At 38.6% G+C, this 20,278-nt stretch overlaps 1 protein-coding gene across 1 annotated transcript; it reads right to left on the reverse strand.

Annotated features, from left to right (window-relative positions):
- Positions 1–5,275, reverse strand: cxcl14 (C-X-C motif chemokine ligand 14). Its single transcript, XM_005813555.2, has 4 exons — positions 4,977–5,275; positions 3,631–3,736; positions 1,874–1,987; positions 1–1,171 (listed from the first exon to the last, which is right to left on the reverse strand). The coding sequence occupies exons 1-4, from the start codon at positions 5,038–5,040 to the stop codon at positions 1,156–1,158; spliced, it is 300 nt and encodes a 99-aa protein (XP_005813612.1). The 5' UTR covers positions 5,041–5,275; the 3' UTR covers positions 1–1,155.
- Positions 5,276–20,278: the final 15,003 nt, after the last annotated feature.

Consider the following 20,278-nt stretch of genomic DNA (forward strand, 5'->3'; position numbering starts at 1 on the left):
CGCCTTGCAATGTTGCTTTATTCAGTAGAAACAGGAAAACATCATAACTGAAGAGGGAGGGAAATAATTAAAGATTTTCCATTTTTATTTACAAAGACAAAATCTGAAATGTGTAAAATTATATTCACCCCCTTTTACCCAGACTGTACTCTAATAAACTGAACATACATCCACACCACACTTTTCAGAAAATGATTCATTTTGTCCACTACTTTGTGTTTATGACGTTAAACTCCAGATAAAATACATGAAAGTTTGTGGCTCTAATGGACGGGGCAACAATTCATGAAAAAATAAAATAATACCAAATTCACATCTACATTTCATTTTAGACCTTAAAGATTTTATTTCACCTCTTCAATGATTTATAAGAATAATACAGACAGGATGAAGATTGAAGAAGAGGTTCTGTCTGTGGTTAAAGGAACAAAACCAGTAGAGCGAAGCCTAACTGATGCTTTGAACAAATAGTTATAAAAACAGTTTGTATGAAATAACACATCATTACACAAATCTTAAACTGACAGACGTATATAACAGATATGATCGCATTTTTATACATTTTGCATTAACTCACATAAACGCAGCAGAATGGCACTAACATTGTTTTCACCTACGACCTGCAGATTACACCAGAGAATATTTTACAAACAAGATGGTGGAAAGTCTTGTGCTAGTTGGACACACACACACACACACACACACACACACACACACACACACACACACACACACACACACACACACACACACACACACACACACACACACCCTCTTCCAGAATGTCAGTATCTTTTCTAGAAAAAGAATCTAATTTATTTTATGACAGTGAAGAAACGTTTCTCCTCACGCTACATGTTCTTGGTTTCCGTGTTTCTTCAGAACCTGAACCGCTTCGCGTCGGTAGAATCCTAGGAGGTAAAATAACCGAGACGGTTCCTTAAATAAAACCTGACGAATATCGCCGTGGAGGCCGGGAATGTGAGTAATGGGACTACCTGGACGGGAGACTAAAACAATCCCGTCAGATTATTTACAGACTATGGATGCTATTTTAATGTTCGCAACAGGTCTCTGGTCATTTCTTCACAGGACAGTTCTGGTTCTGTCCAGGTCTGGTTCTGTCTCACTGGATCCTTGTTGTTCTGGAGAGACTCAGGCTTCGTAAACCCTGCAGAGGAAACAAAGAACGGTCAACAGGGGGCGCCGTTTGTAAAGTTACTGTCAAAATTAACAGCAATAATTTTGGTGACATAAGAGAAAAAAAGAGGATTTGTTTTTGTATGTTATATTTTCACCATGTTATTCATTCATTTATAAAATGCAGTTTCAAATTTAATACTTCATTAGTAAACTAAATATTTAGTTAATCAACTAAATGACTAAATATACCAGCTCAGCAGTAAATATTTAGTTTGCTAACTAAATAAATCAGATTTTCTTCCATTATTTTATTTGTATTAATGAGAAACATTCAAATATTTTTCTTTCACCTTATAGTTACAAACGTCTTCATGTTAGTCTGTCATGTAACATCATAAAAAACATTTTTTCTGTTGGACTAATTTCAGAACAATAACTGATAAAAATGACAATTATTACGGCTGAATATTCTTGCATAATTATAATTATGCAAGAATATTCACAGACATGTTGAATATTTATTAATTGCAAAAATATTGATTAGATTCTGTCCAATGAATACCATCCATTTCTTATAGGCATGTAAAGGCTGCAGGCAGCAACCTGCTGCAGCCGGCAGCAGGTTGCCGCAGGCCGCCGGCTGCAGGTTGCCGCCGGCTGCAGGTTGCCGCCGGCTGCAGGTTGCCGCAGGCTGCAGGTTGCCGCAGGCCACAGGTTGCCGGCTCGCTACCTGTGTTTGTCCTTCCAGATGCGGAACCATTTGACCAGATTCTTGGTGCTCTGAAGGTTGGGGTGCAGGCAGTACTCCTGACCTTTGAACCGAGAGATGTTCTCCATGGTTACGCTGCAGGGAGGAAAGGGAAGGACAGAAACATGTCAGCCTCCTGAAGAGCGGTTGAATAAATACGGCGGAGGGTTAGGGCCAGAACCAGACATTAAACTATGAGAATCATGAATATTATAAATATTAAAGCATAATAGCAGAAAAAACACATGAAATTTGCAAAGACAAAAACTGTTTTACTGAGAAAAAAGCTTCAATATTTATTAAAATCTGACCTTAATCAGCTCAGCTGGTGGGTGGAAATAGATTCTATCGATTGTTTCAAAGTCCTGGTAATAATTACAATTTGATGCTAATTTTTTTAAAAATTAAAAATTTCCTTCTTTGTAAAATTGATGAAAAAAAAGATGCTCAACATTCTCATTTTAATTTTCAAATATTTTTCAGGTAGGATCATAAAATTACTACTAAATTCTCTTAATATTACAACTTTATTCTTGTGACATTATTCCGATAATATTATGACTTTATTCACACTTTGACCTTATTTTGGTAATATTGTGACTTTATTCTTGTATTATTGTGATTTTTTCATATTATTCGGACTTTATTTTTGTAAAATTATGACTTTATTCTGGTATTATTATTCTTGTGATTAAATCCTTTTCTTAGTCTCTCGGTTGTGAATTAATAACCTTTAATGGAAACAGAAACATGAAGTAAATCTGCATTTCTTTTTGTTTTTTAATGAAAATGTTTAAGTGAAAAAGCGATTGCAGAGAAAACCCGGGTCCAGCTGGAGTCCTGAGGCGTTTGCGTTACTTTGACTAGATTTCACAGGAGCTGAAAACCATTGAAGCCGTTTGAATGGATCCACTTGAGGACCACTTGACACGTTATTGGCCCAGATTTCTAAATATTCTTCAACATTCCCACAGTTAAAAGCGCCTCGTCTTCCAGCAGCTTTATGGCGCCGACAGTTAAAATGTGACATGAGTCAGTGAATGCAGCCGTGTGTCTGCAGGCGTCTAATCGGCAGTAATGACGGAGACAGTCGGCCTGCATGTGGTTCATTGAGTCCAACACAGACTGCAGGCCAGAGCCTGAATGCTAAATGACAGCAGGACAAAGGAGTCGACTCTTAAAGTCAGAGATGCGTCTGCTGCCCTTCGCCTTCACTCCTCACTGAGGCTTGTTTTATCTGCAGAAACTCTGAGTGACAAGAAGAAAGGAGGAGAACATGAAGGCTTCAAAACCAGGAGGAACCAGGAGGAACAGAGACATTTGGAGGCAAAGTGTGTGTTTGTGTTTGGCGTCGCCACTCAGCATGCCAAGCCGAGCGCCCAGAGAGGAAACTCTCCCTCGTTCCTGTCCCTTTCATTTCTCCCATGGCTTTCTGGAGCAGTTTTACTCATAAGTAGATCTTTCAGACCTAATAAGAATAAAAATCACTATGTCTTATATTAATGTTATCTTGCAAGACATTTTTTATATTTCTTTGCACATACAATGATATATTGATCTGTTTTCTACAAAAAGAAAACATTAAAACATTTTTTTAAATATAAAAAGCTGCCTTCAACTTATTGACTTTGGTCGTTACAGCAAAAGGTTTGGACACCAGATGAAGGAGGCAGGGAGAAGAAGAAGAAGGAGAAGAAGAAAGACTGAAATAGTTTCAGTAAATTTACTAAATAACTCACAATATCATCTTCTCTTGGCAGAAGGGATGTTTGGGTTTGATCTCCAGCTTCTGCACATCCTTATATCTGATCTTTGGTCCTTTTCTGGTGCATCTGCACTTATAGGCTGAGGAGAAACATAAGACATGTTAGAACGACTTCTGTTCTCTGCACACATTTAAACACAGAGACACGTTGACAGCAAAACTAACGTTTATAAACTGCTTCAGTTCTGCATCCGCTGAGCTGTTTTATTTCATCTTTCTGTCTGTGACACGTTGTGTTTCCGAGGCTCTGACCCAGATAACACGCTGCTACTTATTGACACGTTTCCTGAGTAACTCCACATTCATCTTCCCTCCGGTCACGGCTCTGCTGCCGGCGAAGAAAGAGCCGGAGAAAATTGGTTTTGCTGGGCTGTATATCTGGGATGACCCGGATAGTCCAAGGTTTCCCTTCATCCATCACCTGCTATCAGCGCCGACCGTCGGGCCGTTAAATCTGCCCGAGAGCTCAGGCTGCAGAGCTGCACGCTCACACAGGACAATAAATGCCAGAAAACAAACACAAGTTAATATTGAGTGGAGAGAAGCTGGATGTTTCCATCGCTCTGGAGAAACACAGCGAGTTAAACTTTGCTTTAAAACCCCTGAAAGACGGCAGGTGGAAACAAAACCAGATATTAACTCCAACTCTGTTACCTGGGTAAGAATCCAAAATGATTTCAGGTTAATTTCATCCGACTTCTCAAAAAATAATCTTAAAATGTTCTCCAAATACCAGTAATACCAGATTAGCTGCAGAGATTAAGATATGTTTTCATTCTAACAGCACCGTGATTTGATCAGGTCTGTCACGGTAACAAATGTTTCTGGATGATAAATCGTCTCAGAAGTTATTGCAATAAACAAAAATATTCCTCTATTGAAACATTTTCAGGTCACATAATGCAAGAGACATTTTAAATATCCAACAAAAATCAACAGAGCAGAAACAACAAATAAAATGAATTATTTAGCAAAATTATTCTTCAAAAATGTCTAGTTGAGACCAAAACACCAAACTGAAGACTTTTATCATCCAGGTTTTGGTAGAAAGAGAAAAACAATAAATAGAAATGATTGAGCTAGTTTTAATTTATCGTGGGATTCATTGATTATTGCTTATTGCCAGAGGCATAATCAGATCTGACTCCTGCATGCAGCAGGTGTTACTGTCAGCTTAGAGCCATGAATCCGCTCAGAAACCAGTGAAGGCTGGAGTTTCTCTAGATTTCCTTCCAGGAACACAGAGTCAAGTAAACAGAAACTGTTACATCACCAGTTTGGGCGCCAAGCCGACATTTTTTCAATAAATGAAGGTTTTACCTTCTGCGCTCAGGAAGTGCAGGATGACCAGCAGCAGCAGCAGCGCCACTTTGCACCGATGCATGGCTTAAAAAAATACTGGTTCTTTAAAAATGAAATTCCCCAAACTGGATTCCTCAGCGGTCAGGAGAAAACGCGAACTGGACGGAAAGTTGGTGGCTGCAGATCAAGTCCACTTGCAGGGAAGGAAGGTTTTTTTCTCGCCTGCTTGGAGTCGCTTTGAACTCCGTCTGTGCGTCCTGCGCGCTTTGGATGCGTCTCCAACTCTCCTGCCGCTCCGTCTGGAGGGCTGAGCCAGCTTTAAAAAGCTCCACGCTGCCTCTGCTCATTAACATGCGCGGCCAGGCAGCGAATCAAACACTTGTGGCCGAGGAGAGGAGGTCTGAAGCCGGGAGGGAGGGCGAGCGGAGCCGGGCTCAGATCATGAATGTTCTCTCTAAAACCTCCGCATCAGGTTATTTATACACTTTCACATCCTGGGGCAAAGCCTTCATGAGACATTTATACAAATAAAGATGTCGAGGGTTCCAGCTACGTGCATATTGATAAAACTAATAACACTTAAAATGTTACAACTTCTCTGGATTTTATTAGTGCGGGCCGTTTGTAAAGTCACACAGTCAAAAACAGGAATAATTTGGGTTATATAGCCTGTTGTTTAAAGGAAAAAAGTCACATTTTCACCACATCATTGATACATTTGTAAATGTCGCAGTTCCAAGATAAATATTCAGCTAGCAAGCTAGCCTGCTAACTAAATATTTAGCTAGCAAGCTAGCATGCTAACTAAATATTTAGCTTGCTAGCTAACCTGCTAACTAAATATTTAGCTTGCTAGCTAGCATGCTAACTAAATATTTAGCTTGCTAGCTAGCCTGCTAACTAAATATTTAGCTAGCAAGCTAGCATGCTAACTAAACATTTAGGTCCGAGCTAGATATTTAGTTCGGAAGATAAATATTTAGCATTTAAATTATTTGTTCAGATTGGAAAAACATTTGTTTGGAAAATAAATATTTATATTGGAATTTAAGCTAAAAATTTAGCAAGCAAGCTAGCCTGCTAAATTCCTTGATTACAGAGAAAGCTAGAATATTTTAACAGTTTTTCAATGCATAATGGATGGAAGAAATTGCGAAATATTTTGTTTAGAAACTAAACATTCACAAACTCAATATTTAGCTTGCACATTAAATATTTTGTTTACTGATGCTGTACAGAACAACTAAAGTTGTATAAAATATTTCCTCATAACTCAAGCTACATCTCATTCCTAGACAGCAGCTTGATAAAAAGAAAATCTCCCACAAACGTCTCTGTGATGAAAAATGGCTGCCATGACTCGTGATGTGATGTTTGCAGCTGCAGGTTTTCATGTTGCATCCAAAATAAATGCAGTCATTGTGTGAGGCGGTGCCAGAAGGTTTCTGTAAACGATAGTCCTGAGAAGGAGCGCTGACCTCCCACCTGGGATCCCTGATCACAGGATTAAGCTGCAGCCATCAAAACTGCATCAGCAGGGATTTCTCTCTGTGTGTGTGTGTGTGTGTGTGTGTGTGTGTGTGTGTGTGTGTGTTCACCTCATAGCCCTGAGCATCGGCCCAATCAGCTCCTGCCATCACCATGCCGTTCTGCCCCAGATGAATGCTGTCATCATGTTTTCATGTCCATTAATGAGTGCATGACGATGACATCATCGAGTCCAAACTTCTTGTCACCCGGGTCAAATTGTTGGGTCAAAAGCCAAGCTAAATTTTACTACAAAATGTTAATATTTTCACATAAATTGAGATTCATCTCAGAAATTGTCTAGAAAAAGTTTAAAAATTGTTGACATTTGAAACTCAGAGATTTTTAAGTTTGGTGCAGAAAACTTCTGAGATTAATTTCAAAATGTGATTTTTTAAATGGAAATTTAGAACAAAAAAATTTCCAGCTGAACCCAAAATCAAGCAAATGAAGTCGTCCGATTTTTCTCTGTCCAATATTTACTGTAAATTCAAAACTTGAAGGGGATTTTTATGACGGTGTGATAGATAAAAATAAATTAATTAATAAAAAAACTAGTTTTCTAGAAAAATAGTTGCAATTTTTGGACTTTTTCTAATTTTTGACATTTGAAATGTACATTTTTTGTATAAAGTTTCTGGGATTACTCTGAAACTTCTTTGAAAAGCAGCAGCAGCTCCAACCAGGGGAGATTTCAGTCTGAACCAATAATGTCGGCCATTAAAGAGCTCCGATTGTGGTAATGTGTGACTTCTGCAGAGAAATTAATCGGTTCATTTTTCCACGGATGTCGACCTTTTCAAGTTTCCAAACTGGGACAAAATGTTTTTTTCTAGTGTTGGATTGAACTATTTAATGTAAAGCAGTTTATTGTTTTCATGCCAGGAGGATCTCAGGATTAAACCAGAACATCTGACTCTGTTTTGGTTTTTGAAGTTTGTGTGAGTGATGAAAGGAGCCGGTTCCTGCTGACGGAGCCGGACCGGACCGGGTCGGGTCGGGTCGGGTCGGGTCGGGCCAACATGTAAACGCTGCTCAAACCGTCATGTTCCTGTCCCTTTATTTTCATCAGATTACAACCTGGAGTAAATAAATTCATGTCAGCGCGTCTGAAGTGAAGGAATGACAGAAACGTGTTGCTCCAATTCCTCAGGAGCTGAAATATTTCCAGCTGAAAGATTCAGCAGGAATTTATTTATGTGCTTCAGTTGGACTGAATTCTCTTCACCGCAGTAATGCACAATAAATATTTTCACAATGCAGCCTGGACTCACAACAAATTAAGGTTTAACATCTTAGTGAAACTAAAGGACAAAAGGAAAGTTAAGCTTTTCCAAACTTTTTCAGTTGATATTTTCTATTTTGTTGGTTTCCAAAACGTTTTTTGTCCAAGATTAATGAACGAATGAATCAACTTAATTCTGATTAAAATGATTTTACATTTTAATGAAGCATAAATATGTGAGCTTGTAACTGAAAAAATCTCTTCCTAGGACTTTCAAATAAAAGATTTGGATCGATCATGAGCTGCAGTCGGGGCCACAGGCATTTCTTTCACGGCCTGAAAATGGCCCCCGCTCCGCACTTTGCACACCACTGGTGGGTCGCCATGAAATTAGGAGCAATTTGTTATTTTTTTTGCAACAAACTGATTTTCAAACCAAAGATGCTTCCAAAGACTCAGCAGCCGCCTCCAGTTAGAGAACATTTTGTACATTTTGTTCCTGAGGGTGGAAGATAATTAGCTGGCAGACGGGAAGGTCAACATCTGGTCTGCATCTCTGAAAAGACCATTTCTACTGAAAAATTTAAACATAATACAATCTCTGTTTATGAGACTTGGGCAGAGTGGATGATTCCAGCATGATCATCAGATCAGAGAGAGCTACTGCTGATCTGCTCTGACCTTTGACCCCAGCATGGCTGTTTCAGACTTCAGGCTGGCAGATGAACCTGAAACTGAAGCAAAAACAATCCGTCAAAAGAAAACGATTCAAATGTGAACAAGATGAAGTTCAGCGGCAGCCGATCATCAGGAAACCATTTCTGTTTAGCATTAATGTTTGGTCGAATTATTAAGTAAATCTGCTCATCATCGAATTATTAAACACAGACAGAGAAGATTTAATAATGATGAGCAGGTGTTACATGTTGATGCCTCAATGATTCAGTTCATCATTCGGTCATTAAGTCTTTTTTCTCTGTTACTGCAGCAACAAAAGGAGAAACTTAAATATTCTCCAGTGGAATCAAATTTTTGGTTTTTAAAGATTTAATTTGTGAAAATCTGAATTTTTTTTCCCGCCAATGCAGTCGTGTGGTTTCCACAGTTCAGGGTGATGTCAGCACGGCGGGCGGCCATCTTGTTTTACAGCTTCTGTTTATTTGCATTTTGAGAACATGAACAATAACAAAACTTTAAATAACTTATTTCAGATCCTGATAAGTCATAAAAATGACTTTTCTCTCTTAATTTCCAGACATTCTGGTAAAATTGTGTCTTTATTCTCAAAATTAAACAGCAGTTCTTGTATCCTGTTTCTGACACGCCGTCGTTCAACTCGCAGACACTTTTTGAAAATAATTTCATTTTTTATTTATTTTCTTATAGAAAAGAAAGTGAGATTTAAAAAAAATGTAAATTGGAAATTGGATGTGGGTGAAAAAAAGATCTGACTTTTTACGTTATTTCAGCTCCAAGTTTCTCAATTTTCCTTCCAGATTCTTTTTATTGTTGGTATAATAAACCAATAAATCAATTAATCGCATGATAAATTAAAACAAATTCAATCATTTGCATGATTTATTTATTTATTTTTAACAAAAACTGGACGATGAAAGTCTTCAGTCTGATGTTTTGGTCTCAACTAAACCTTATTTTGAAGGATAATTTAGTCTGCAGAGATTTTATAATTCTCTTTATTTGTTGTTTTGTTTATTTATTTTGAATATTTATAATGTTCCAGTGTTTAATGTTCATTAGAATTTAAATGTGTTTTTGCATTATATTGGTTGAAAATAGTCTCAGAGCAGCGATATTATCATTTATCGTGATAAACTTTGGGGCAGTTTGTGTTGATGTTGGTTCCTTCACATCTTCCTCTGGATGTTCCTGAAGCAGGTTGTCAGATAAACGAGGATCAGAGCAGCAGATCCTCCTGTTTTGGTTGATCCTGAATGATCCGTAAAAACTCCCAGTTAGCCGCCATGTTTCTGCAACTGCTTTGGAAAAGTTTCAGCTTTGGCTTTTCTCCAGGTTTCTGTCAGAAACGTTCTGGTTTTTACTGAGTTGGAGGTGAAAAGGGATGTTTTGCTCACAGCTGCATCATATTCAACTCAACAGAACAAGAACTAAACAGTGAATATAATGTTTTATTATAAAACTATTATTCCGGTTAAACATCTCTGCTTGTGAAATAATTCACAGCAGGGGTTGAAGTTGTTGCACTGCAAAAACACAAAATCCTACCAAGTATTTTTGTTCAGTTTCTACTGCAAATATCTCTGTACATTTGAAATAAAAGTAATTTTTCAGTAAGAAATAGTTTGTTAAGTTACAGCAGCGAAATGTCAAAAAGAAAAAAAAAAACATCCTGAAAAGTAATGGGAATGAAAGGTGTTGGCAGTGTGATACTGAGGGATTATAACTAAACATTTAATTCTGTCATTTTGTTTTACTCCTCATGTTTTTAAACCCTTTGAGGTTCAGCAAAGCCTCACATTCAACATATAACATTCTCTGTTTTCACCCAGTTTTGTATTAAATTAAGAAATGTGCATCTGATCTCCAGAAAAACGTCTTCAGGTCTTTAGATTGTTTTTCCCTGAGCTTCGCTGTCAAACTGAAAGTTTTATCTGGAGAAAGGTGTTTAGATATTCTGCATGCATTTTTCTCAAACTGCAGCCAGACGACAAAATCAGCTCAGGAAAGCCAACATGACAAATGTCAAAGGTCGAATCAGGTTTTCACAGATTCCTCACTGAAAAAGAGACGAAAACTAAACTGGAAACTGCAGTTTCCATTAAACCGACATTTTCTGTTTCTCTTCTCCAGGACTGTTTGTTCCTTTTGGATTTATTCCTCTCTTTCTTGGCAAAATAAAACGTGAAGGAATGTTTCAGTGAACAGATGCTGCAGGTTTTCATCACGATGTTGAAATGAGAAAAACAAGTTAAAGGAGCCGCTCTGACCAAACAAGCACCTGGAAATCCTCAGAAGAGGAAGAAGAAACTCCGACTGGCTGCAGAAACACGTCAACAATCTCAGAGCGAAACATTTCAAAAGTATTCACACCCCTGGATTTTCTTACGTTACATTTACAGCAGCGACGTTCAAATGTTTCGTTACTTCAGCCAAAACTGCCAAGTCAAAAGGAGTTGCGAAAAAAACTAAAAAATCTAAAAATCAAGCAAATAAAAGTAAAATGAATAGTTTACTTTGTGTATTTTATTGGGTCTTTTGTAAATAAAACACAGTGATGTAGAAATGTGAAAAGAAAGGAAAATGATCCAGTTTTCACTTCATCATCCTGAAGAAACGTTTTCTTTCTTACATCGGTACATTGGTGTTTTCATTTAGGTTTTTATATGCTGATGATACTCTGTTACATTTATCAGTAACTTTAAAATGATATTTTCTGACTTTGAGTTCAGAAAATACAGAAGTTGTTTTTATAAAAGCCAGCAGACACTTTGTAAGTTATAGAAATGTTTTTTAGTCACCATGTTGTGACAGTTTGCAATGAGACAGATAATCTGTAAAAAGATCGATCTCCTCCACCGCCACCAGTTCTAACTAGAAACAACCAATCAGAGCCACGGGGCGGGGCTTTGCGCTGTCAATCACTATCTCAAACTACGCTGCAGCTAGCAAAGCCTGTTGTGAATGCGAAGGCTAGTTAGCGTAGCCACCGATGACAGCAGAAAAACGGTTTTCCTGTAACAGTAAGTTGTTAGCACATTTAGCAATGAATACATGAGTGTGATTGACAGCGTTAAGCCCCGCCTCCTGGCTCTGATTGGTTGTTTTTGGTGCAGCTCAGGGAGGAGGAGGAGATCGATCTTTTCACAGCTTGTCTTTAACTTTACAACATGGTGACAGTTTTAACAAATATGTAAAAAATCTTTTCTTTGTAAAAGTTACAAACTTTAGGTTTAGAATAAAAACTTTCCTCATGGATAAAGGTCAGAGTTTGGCTTCGCTGCAGGACGCAGCAGTGAGTCTGATCATTTCTGAACTAATTAGTTTATGGAGAAGTGAAGCAGGAAGTAAACATTACGGAGGGAAACGGTCCAAACGCAGCCGCCAGCTAAAAACCACAAACACCCAGGAAACCTGTCACCGCTCACTTTCTACACAGATTTATATTCAGACCCTTTTAAGTGTTAATATATACTGATAAAATGTTTGAACTTCTTTACCAATAAAGTTGAACATTCAGACTACACTGTTGAGATTTTGCACTAAAAAGTTTTTATTATTTAGCTTCTGTTTCACCGTTGTGCATCGTCTGTCTGATAAAATCCAAATCAGAAAATCACTTTCTGTGGTTGAAACTTAACAAAATGAAAAAGCCTCAACATTTATGGTGTCGATAGGTTTGGAGAGAATCCAGCTGTAAGGAAGAGGCTGAACTGAAAACGAAGCGTCAGGATTAACATAGTCAGGTCCAAACACACAGATCATCAGGTCCAAACACACAGATCACCAGGTCCAAACACACAGATCATCAGGTCCAAACACACAGATCACCAGGTCCAAACACACAGATCATCAGGTCCAAACACACAGATCATCACCGCGTCCAGTTCCTGCTAAAATAAACATCTGATCAACGATCCTCTGGTCAGCAGGACAGAAACACTGCTGAGCTTTTCCAGGTGGAACCAGCAGAACTTCCTACCTTTCTTCTTCTTCTGAGGTCCAATAAGGTTCTGCTCCCACTGGCTCCGCCCTCTTTTCTGATGCGCGTCAAGCTGCAGATGTTTTCTGTCCTAAATCAAACCAAACATCTGTCAAAAAGTGTAACAAGGTTAATTTCAGCCCAACAGGTTCAACATTTAGTTCCTGTAGTCAAAATGGACAGAGAAAGAAAATCACAGCTGAAAAACCATGAAGAACAGAAAAGTTTACTTTTGATAGTTATGTTTTTTATTAGCCGTTTTCATTATTTTACACTTTTAAAACAACAAAAAGTGTCAAAGTGTTTCTGGTTTCAGCTAAAGGTTGAGAATCATTGATGCTATTTTTACTGAGTCCGTCTTAAAAAGAGGATTTTAGATCTCAACGTTTTTATTCATTATTATTATAATCCTAATTTTTTTTAGCACATTAATGACAATCATTTTAAAACACAAGCTCTTCTTTTCAGGATGAAGTTTGGTTTGTTTAAATAAAAATCCATCCATCCATCCATCTTCTTCCGCTTATCCGAGGTCGGGTCGCGGGGGTAGCAGCTTCAGAAGGGAGGCCCAGACTTCCCTCTCCCCAGCCACTTCTTCTAGCTCCTCCGGGGGAATCCCGAGGCGTTCCCAGGCCAGCCGAGAGACATAGTCCCTCCAGCGTGTCCTGGGTCTTCCCCGGGGCCTCCTCCCGGTGGGACGTGCCCGGAACACCTCACCAGGGAGGCGTCCAGGAGGCATCCTGACCAGATGCCCGAGCCTCAACTGGCTCCTCTCGATGTGAAGGAGCAGCGCCTCTACTCTGAGTCCCTCCCGGATGACTGAGCTTCTCTCTCTAAGGGAGAGCCCAGCCACCCTACGGAGAAAACCCATTTCGGCCGCTTGTATCCGCGATCTCGTTCTTTGGGTCATGACCCAAAGCTCATGACCATAGATGAGGGTGGGAACGTAGATCGACCGGTAAATCGAGAGCTTCGCTTTTTGGCTCAGCTCTCTCTTCACCACGACGGACCGGTACAGCGCCCGCTTGACAGCAGACGCTGCACCAATCCGCCTGTCGATCTCCCGCTCCCTTCTTCCCCCATTCGTGAACAAGATCCCAAGATTTTAATTTTCACTCTTTTTTCATTCCTAAAAGTTGGTAACTCCAGCAGTTTGTGATTTTATTTTCCAGAGAAAAGTTTTTCTTCCTCTTCCTGTGTGTGTTTTGCAGCGTGTCGTGTGAAGTACTTCCTGTGAAATGCGGCGCTGCGTCGGCGCTGCGTCATCGATGCGTCTGGGTTCGGTTGAAGTGAACTCTGGTTCGGTGTAAATGTGAACACCAAGCAGACTGGAGACCGCTCCAAAAGCAGGAAGTGGACTACAGCACAGGGCATTCTGGGTAAATACAACCAAAGCTAACATGCTAGCCTAGCGCTAGCAGGAGAAATGACTAAAGAGAAATCCTCCAACCGCTAAACTCTGACGCCTCCATCTTGTTTCCATCTGGTGAAGAAGGAAGTTGCTCTCAGTGTCTTCAGAGGTTTTTGTGTCGTTTCCTTCAGTGGTTCTTGGTGCAGCGCCCCCACAGGCCAGGAGGGGAACAGGTTGCTGAAATGGTTTGGTTGGTTTGAAAATGTTTCCGTTTGGCCTTAAATCGAACCGAGTCGCTCAGACTGTCAGGTGTTAATCAGATCTCGTCTATCAGGCGAAAGCAGAGACGGAGCTCACACACTGACCTCCTGCTGACCCTGAGCACACAGTTGAGAGCGTGGCGTCCTGACCGAAACACACGCAGGCAGCGCAGCAACAGCTTCAGTTCACCGATATGAACCCAGACATGAAGTTCAGGTCATCTCCATGTCTGCTGATGACCTGAGAGGGAAACTATTCATAAATGAGATGCAACGTCTGAACAAACACAGGGGAAGTGTACATAGAGTCTAAAAACTCCCGTTTCATGCCATTTCCACTCTGCGAACACACACACACACACACACACACACACACGCACACGCACACGCACACACACACACACACACACACACACACACACACACACAAACACACCTAATGGCTGCTTTGTGTCCTCATTTTACGGCGAGTGAGCGCTCACACCCGGCTCAGAGCGCTTTGTACCGCCATTATGGAGCCGTTACACTCAGGCTACTTGGGATTGCAGACACGGGCCGGGCAGATGTCCTCTGGCCCTGCATACCTAACACACGCACACACACACACACACACACACTCATATGTGTGTGTGCACTTCCTCTGGGTGTGTGACCTGGTTCTTGTTACCTGGTGTCAGGTGGGCGTTTTACAGGAAAACAGGAGCTTTATGTTTTTGAAGTGAAGAGATGGAAACACACCAGGAGGGAGAAAAACGTGTTTTTCTGAAACAGAAGAAGAAACAACATTAACAACGCATTACTGATCTAGAATTACAGATCTGTGTGGAGTGATCGCTCACGATTCATGTCAGGTTACAAGCAGAAAAATCAATATGTTTGATATTTAGGATAATATCTGGTAGATAAACACAAAGATGCAACTAAATGTGAAGTGGAAGCAAAATAATATTTGGTGTTTAGTTTCACCTCAGCTCAGAGTTTTAAACCTTCAAATCACTGAATAATAATGTTCAAATCATTTCACATGGAATAAATGAGGGCTGATCTCTACACTTTATATAAAAATGTAAAAAGTCTTTTCTGTTGTTTATTGTTGAAAACTTGAATTTCTCAATATTTCTACTGATATTAAACAACTATATGTTCAAACGTTTCATTTATGTTTGTGCTCTTTTTATTTTTGCACAAATCTTAATAATAATAATAATACATTACATTTGTATAGTGCCTTTCTAAGAACTCAGACGTTTACAGGAGTCTAACAAGATCAACAATAACAGAAAAACACACAAAAAAGAGATAATACCAGTTCATTCCTTTTGTGTTTATTCTTGTCTTCCGTTATGTTGTGCATTTAGATTTAGTTTCCTTAAATTAGCTTTGTTCTAATTTAGCTTTGTGCTTTCCTGATTAAGAATCTGATGCAGGGACTGAAAATTGAAACTTTCCATCTAATCTGACTGAGCTGGAGACGTTTTACAGAGAATAATGAGCAACAATCACAATCTGCAAAATTCAAAGGTGCTTTTGCAAAATTCTGACTCAAATTCACACCACACCTTTCAGATTCTTACTGAGTGAAAATATTTACAACCATGTCCAGTGTTGCAGTACTTCGTGTTGAACTGAACTCCTCCCAGTGTTGAGGAACCTCCCTGTGCTGCAGGTGAAGTGCGCAGCGGGTGGCGCGAGGTTCTCTGTGAGGGACAGCAGCTCGAGATGAGCCGCCTCCGGCCGTTCAGGCTCCACTGGAGTCACACAGGAAGGCATGTGGAGCTCAATATGGCAGGATTCCTGTCTGAAGCTCTTTGCTGAAGGTATCTGAGGATTTTCAACTTTGATTGTTTTGCTGCATTTCAAGACTGAGGCACATAAATGCATAAAAAGCAAAAGATGTTGTTTGTAAAGTGAAAAACCCAATAATTTAATTTGGGTTATTTATAAAGACAAGAAAAAAATGCGGTTTAATTTTTTTGTCATATTTTCTCCATGTTATTCTTTCATAACAGTTTTGACTCAAGTACTTGATTAGCTAAATGTTTAGCACAAAACTAAATATTTCGCACCAACTAATTTACTTTGAAGCTAAATGTTTATTTTGAAGATAGATGTCTTGTTATAGATAAATAAGTTTAATATTTACCCCAGGGCTAAATATTTAGCTCAAAGTTAAATATTGAAGTAAAATTCACTTGTCAATAAACGGAAATGGCCAGCTAAAATACAAACTGCGTCTTCTGAACTTCTTTATAAACTCCTGCTTTCAAATCGCACCTATTTTCGTTTCTTTTGTTTTTTTGTCCAACATTTCAGCTCAAACAAGCAATGAGTCACTTTAAGGTAATATAGACGTTTACCAGTAGATCTACAGCAAGCAGCAGTCCAAGTTAATATTTAGCTCTGAGCTAGCTTAAGGTTTAGCTTGTTCAAGCTAGGTAAATATTCTGCTGCTCTGAGCTAACTGAATGCTTTGAATGAAGCTAAGCTTGTAAACTAAGTAGTTAGCTTGCTAACAAAGTAGTTTGGAGTTAAATATTTAGTTTATATATTTAGTTAGCTAGTTAGCTGTGTTGTATGAACCTCTTTATGAACTATGTGTCTATTATTGTTTTTTTCTTCTTTTCATGTCCAACATTTCAGATTAAACAAGGAGTTGCTTTAAAGGCAATATAGACATTTACCAATAGATCTTCAGAAACAAGTGATGCATCAAGATTTTATCTTGATAGTCCATTTCTCCTTATCAACAGGTGAATTTCTATGTTAAATATTTGGCTCTGAGCTAGGTACGGAGTTAGCTTGTTCAAGCTAGGTAAATATTCTGCTGCTCTGCGTTAGCTGAGTAGTTTGAAGCTAAACTTGTAAACTAAATTATTGAATTTTTGACTGAAACCAACCATTTAATGTAATGGATTCCAGGAGATAAGTCATGTCTGTACAGCAGAAGGTTCAGCTTCGGCTTCCTCTGATTTACCAAAACTCACATCCTCCTGTAGGCCGACTTCCTCTCCTCTGTCATGTTTTGGGAATCTGCCTGCAGTGAAGATGAGAACAAAGATAAGACGGTGAATTAAAACCCACCCGGACTCGGAGAGAAGCTGAAAGCGTTTTGAGCATCAGTGCGTGCCGGGAAGGCGTGGGACAGCCGTGACGTACGTCAGTCGCTGCGCGCTGCTGTTCAGGACCAAAGAAAAGGCGTCTTTGTTTCCCATCCAACCCGAGCCACATGAAAGCGTCAGAGTGACTCAGTTTTCATGAAGATCCACATTCACTCCATGCACAGGAATTAAAACTGAGTCAACACGGAAACTGACTCTTTTGTGCTTCCTTCATTTATGTATCTTTATTCTGTCATGACTCATGAGCAAACATGATTATGAACGTCACAAACGCTGCATCATTGTTGAAACTCCAGCACATGTGAAGCTCTGGCCCTGAAATTATGATTCAGGATTAACATGAAGAGGTCAGCAGACATGATGATGTGAAATGGAAAAATAATGATAAAATGTCAGCTAAATTCAGCTTACATTCACATTTCAAATGATAAAAATCTTAAACAGATGTTGTTACAGACTGGGGATGCACTCCACACTTTTAAGATTTTAATACATAAATCATCTAATGAGACACTTTATTAGGATCTTCAGTAACTGTTATCTCCAGCAATAAATTAACACATTTTTAATAAAGTTTTGAACAAAGATTAAAATTGTACAAAAAAATATTTTAAAAATGAACGTATGTCAGATTTTAGACTTTATTTCTTACACGTTTGTAGAAAATGTTTGTCCTTTAAACCAGCATGTGTTGCATGAGTTTTCAGTGTATAAAACATTTACACATGTAAACATGTTGAAGTCTTTTTCCCTTTGACTTTTCAAAATAATGATAAAAATTCAGCTTATATTCAGATTTTAAATGACAGAAGTTGCAAACAGGATTTTTAACGACCAAATACAAATGCACTCCACATTTATCAGATTATAATTTAACATTTTAATTTAAAAACATGCAGAATCCAAATAAAACACTGAATTTTATGTTGCCAATAGGCCTGAATGATGTGAATTAACACTTTAATGAGACATTTTAAGTTGTATCTTTAGCAATAAATGCACAGTTTTGATTTTTCAGTTGATTTCTAAACGTTGTGAACAAAGAATAACACAAGTAATGTTTTAAAAAATGACAAACTTTGAAGTCAATTAAATGTATTCCCCAAACATTGCAGCACCCTAAAATGTGCTGAAAGTGAACGTTCCTGACTGTGGGAAATCTTCCAGAAATTGCAGTAATTTCCTGCATTTAATGTTTGTAAACTGTAAAGACTTTCGACGTCACAGGGGAAAAACTCAGCAGCAAACATGCCTTTCTAGAAAATGACTTAATGACGGCTCTGGATGGATTTTGTCTTTTCAGAGGCGTGATGCTCTTGGTAGCAGATCTGGGAGGAACTTTTCAGAAAACATTCCTCCTCTGGTGAATAATCACAGGTTTGCTCAGGTGAATACTTGTGCAAACATGTAGTCAGCATACCTGCTGAAAACCCAAACTTCTTACCTAATCTGATTATCTAAGTGTTTTTCTCTGGACAAGTCTTCCTGCTGGAGTGGGATTGTTGCAAAACAGAAAATTGCATCCCTTGCAGCCTCTCAGATAAAATATTTTGCGTCTGTGGCCGTTTCTGCTGAGTTCGTCGGCAGCTCAAATAAAACATTTCAGGAAAATCATATGTTTGGGTTTAAAGATGCGCTGGAAGAAATTACTGGTTGCTCAAGCTGCTGGAGGGACTTATCGAAGGTTTCCAAACATAATCTGCAGGAAATTACGGCAGTTTCTGGGAGATTTTCCACAGAAGATTCAGAAGCCTTTCAACAATCCTCTGACTGAGACGAACTCGCTGCTAACTGGGCTTTTTATGCAGCTGCTGAGATATTTTATGTTTAAAAACAGTAAACTTGAGCTGGATGAATTTAAATTAAGATTCAGGATTATTAAGCTCTTCATTTTCAGCACGTCTTCCTCTGCTGCGCTCCGGTTCCCTCAGGGGGGATTTATGGATGATTTTTATCCTGTCGTCATTTTGTCCTCTCTTGTCTTTCGCTCATGTTTTACTTCATTTCACTGAAAATATTTTGCTTCTTGATTTTTTTTTAGGCCTATCCACACATCCTCAGATATCTGAAAAGTTATTATATTTTTATGCCTTTTATCCACACAAAAACTCTTTAACATCAAGAATGATGTAGAAAAACTAAAGAGTTTAGTTTTGTTTAAATGCAACTCCTGGCGCCATGTTAAAACATGAAGCAACGGAAACAAGTCATGGTTGTTTTGAAGCATTCTGATTGGCTGGTTAAGGTTTTCGCTTTGCGCTGCACTGCCCCCTGCAGGTCTGACTGTTTAAAACAACGCTGAGGGGCGGATTTGTTCGGGTTTGTGGATGAAAACGTCTCTGAAACTGATGGAATAATTATATTTAATTTCCACAAAACTCACATTAAAACCAGCAGGAACATTTTATAGTCATTAATTTGTGGAAAATTATTTTTTTAAAAAGCAAAAATGTCAAACTTTAACTTTTTTCACAAAAGTTTAACATTTGTCTTTATTTGAAAACCTTAAAAAATAATAAAAAATGCAGATTCTTTAATAATAAACTTTATTTTAGGAGATGTTTTATAAAAAATTATAAGCTGTCTTGTCAAAAGGTCGAGCGCTTGAGTTTCAGTTTGAAGCTTTATTAATTATTTAAGCTTGGAACAACAAATAAAAACAAATCTGTAAATAATACTTTTAAAAAACACGCTACAATGATACAAATGTGGTGTATAAATGAGATGTTATCACTTAGATTCAGTTGAAATCAGATGCAGAAATCATTTGCGCTCAAAGCAACAGAGGAAACAATTTGTTTGACGACAAAAAATAAAGAATAAAATTAAACATGAGTCAGGTAATGAACAAAAACAAAGAGGGAGAAATTATGAAACATCTCGTGCAACAAGATGATTGCTGTAATTACATCAGATTAGTTTGACCATTTAAGTCAGAGAATGGGTTCAAAAACATCCAACACACCCAAGCAGCAGCAACTAGCAATCAGTTGATGGCGTCCATCTGGAAAAATCCCCTCAGATCGCTGCAGATTCATCAACTTCTGCATATTTCTGTTTTCCAGCTTAGATGGGAATAAACCCTGGGAAACCAGCTGGGATTACAGAGACAGGCTCACATTCCTGGTAGATTAAAATAAATGCTTTGTACTTCAGGTTT

The sequence above is a fragment of the Xiphophorus maculatus genome, chromosome 23 (assembly GCF_002775205.1).
Source record: "Xiphophorus maculatus strain JP 163 A chromosome 23, X_maculatus-5.0-male, whole genome shotgun sequence".
Classification (NCBI taxonomy): Eukaryota; Metazoa; Chordata; class Actinopteri; order Cyprinodontiformes; family Poeciliidae; genus Xiphophorus; species Xiphophorus maculatus.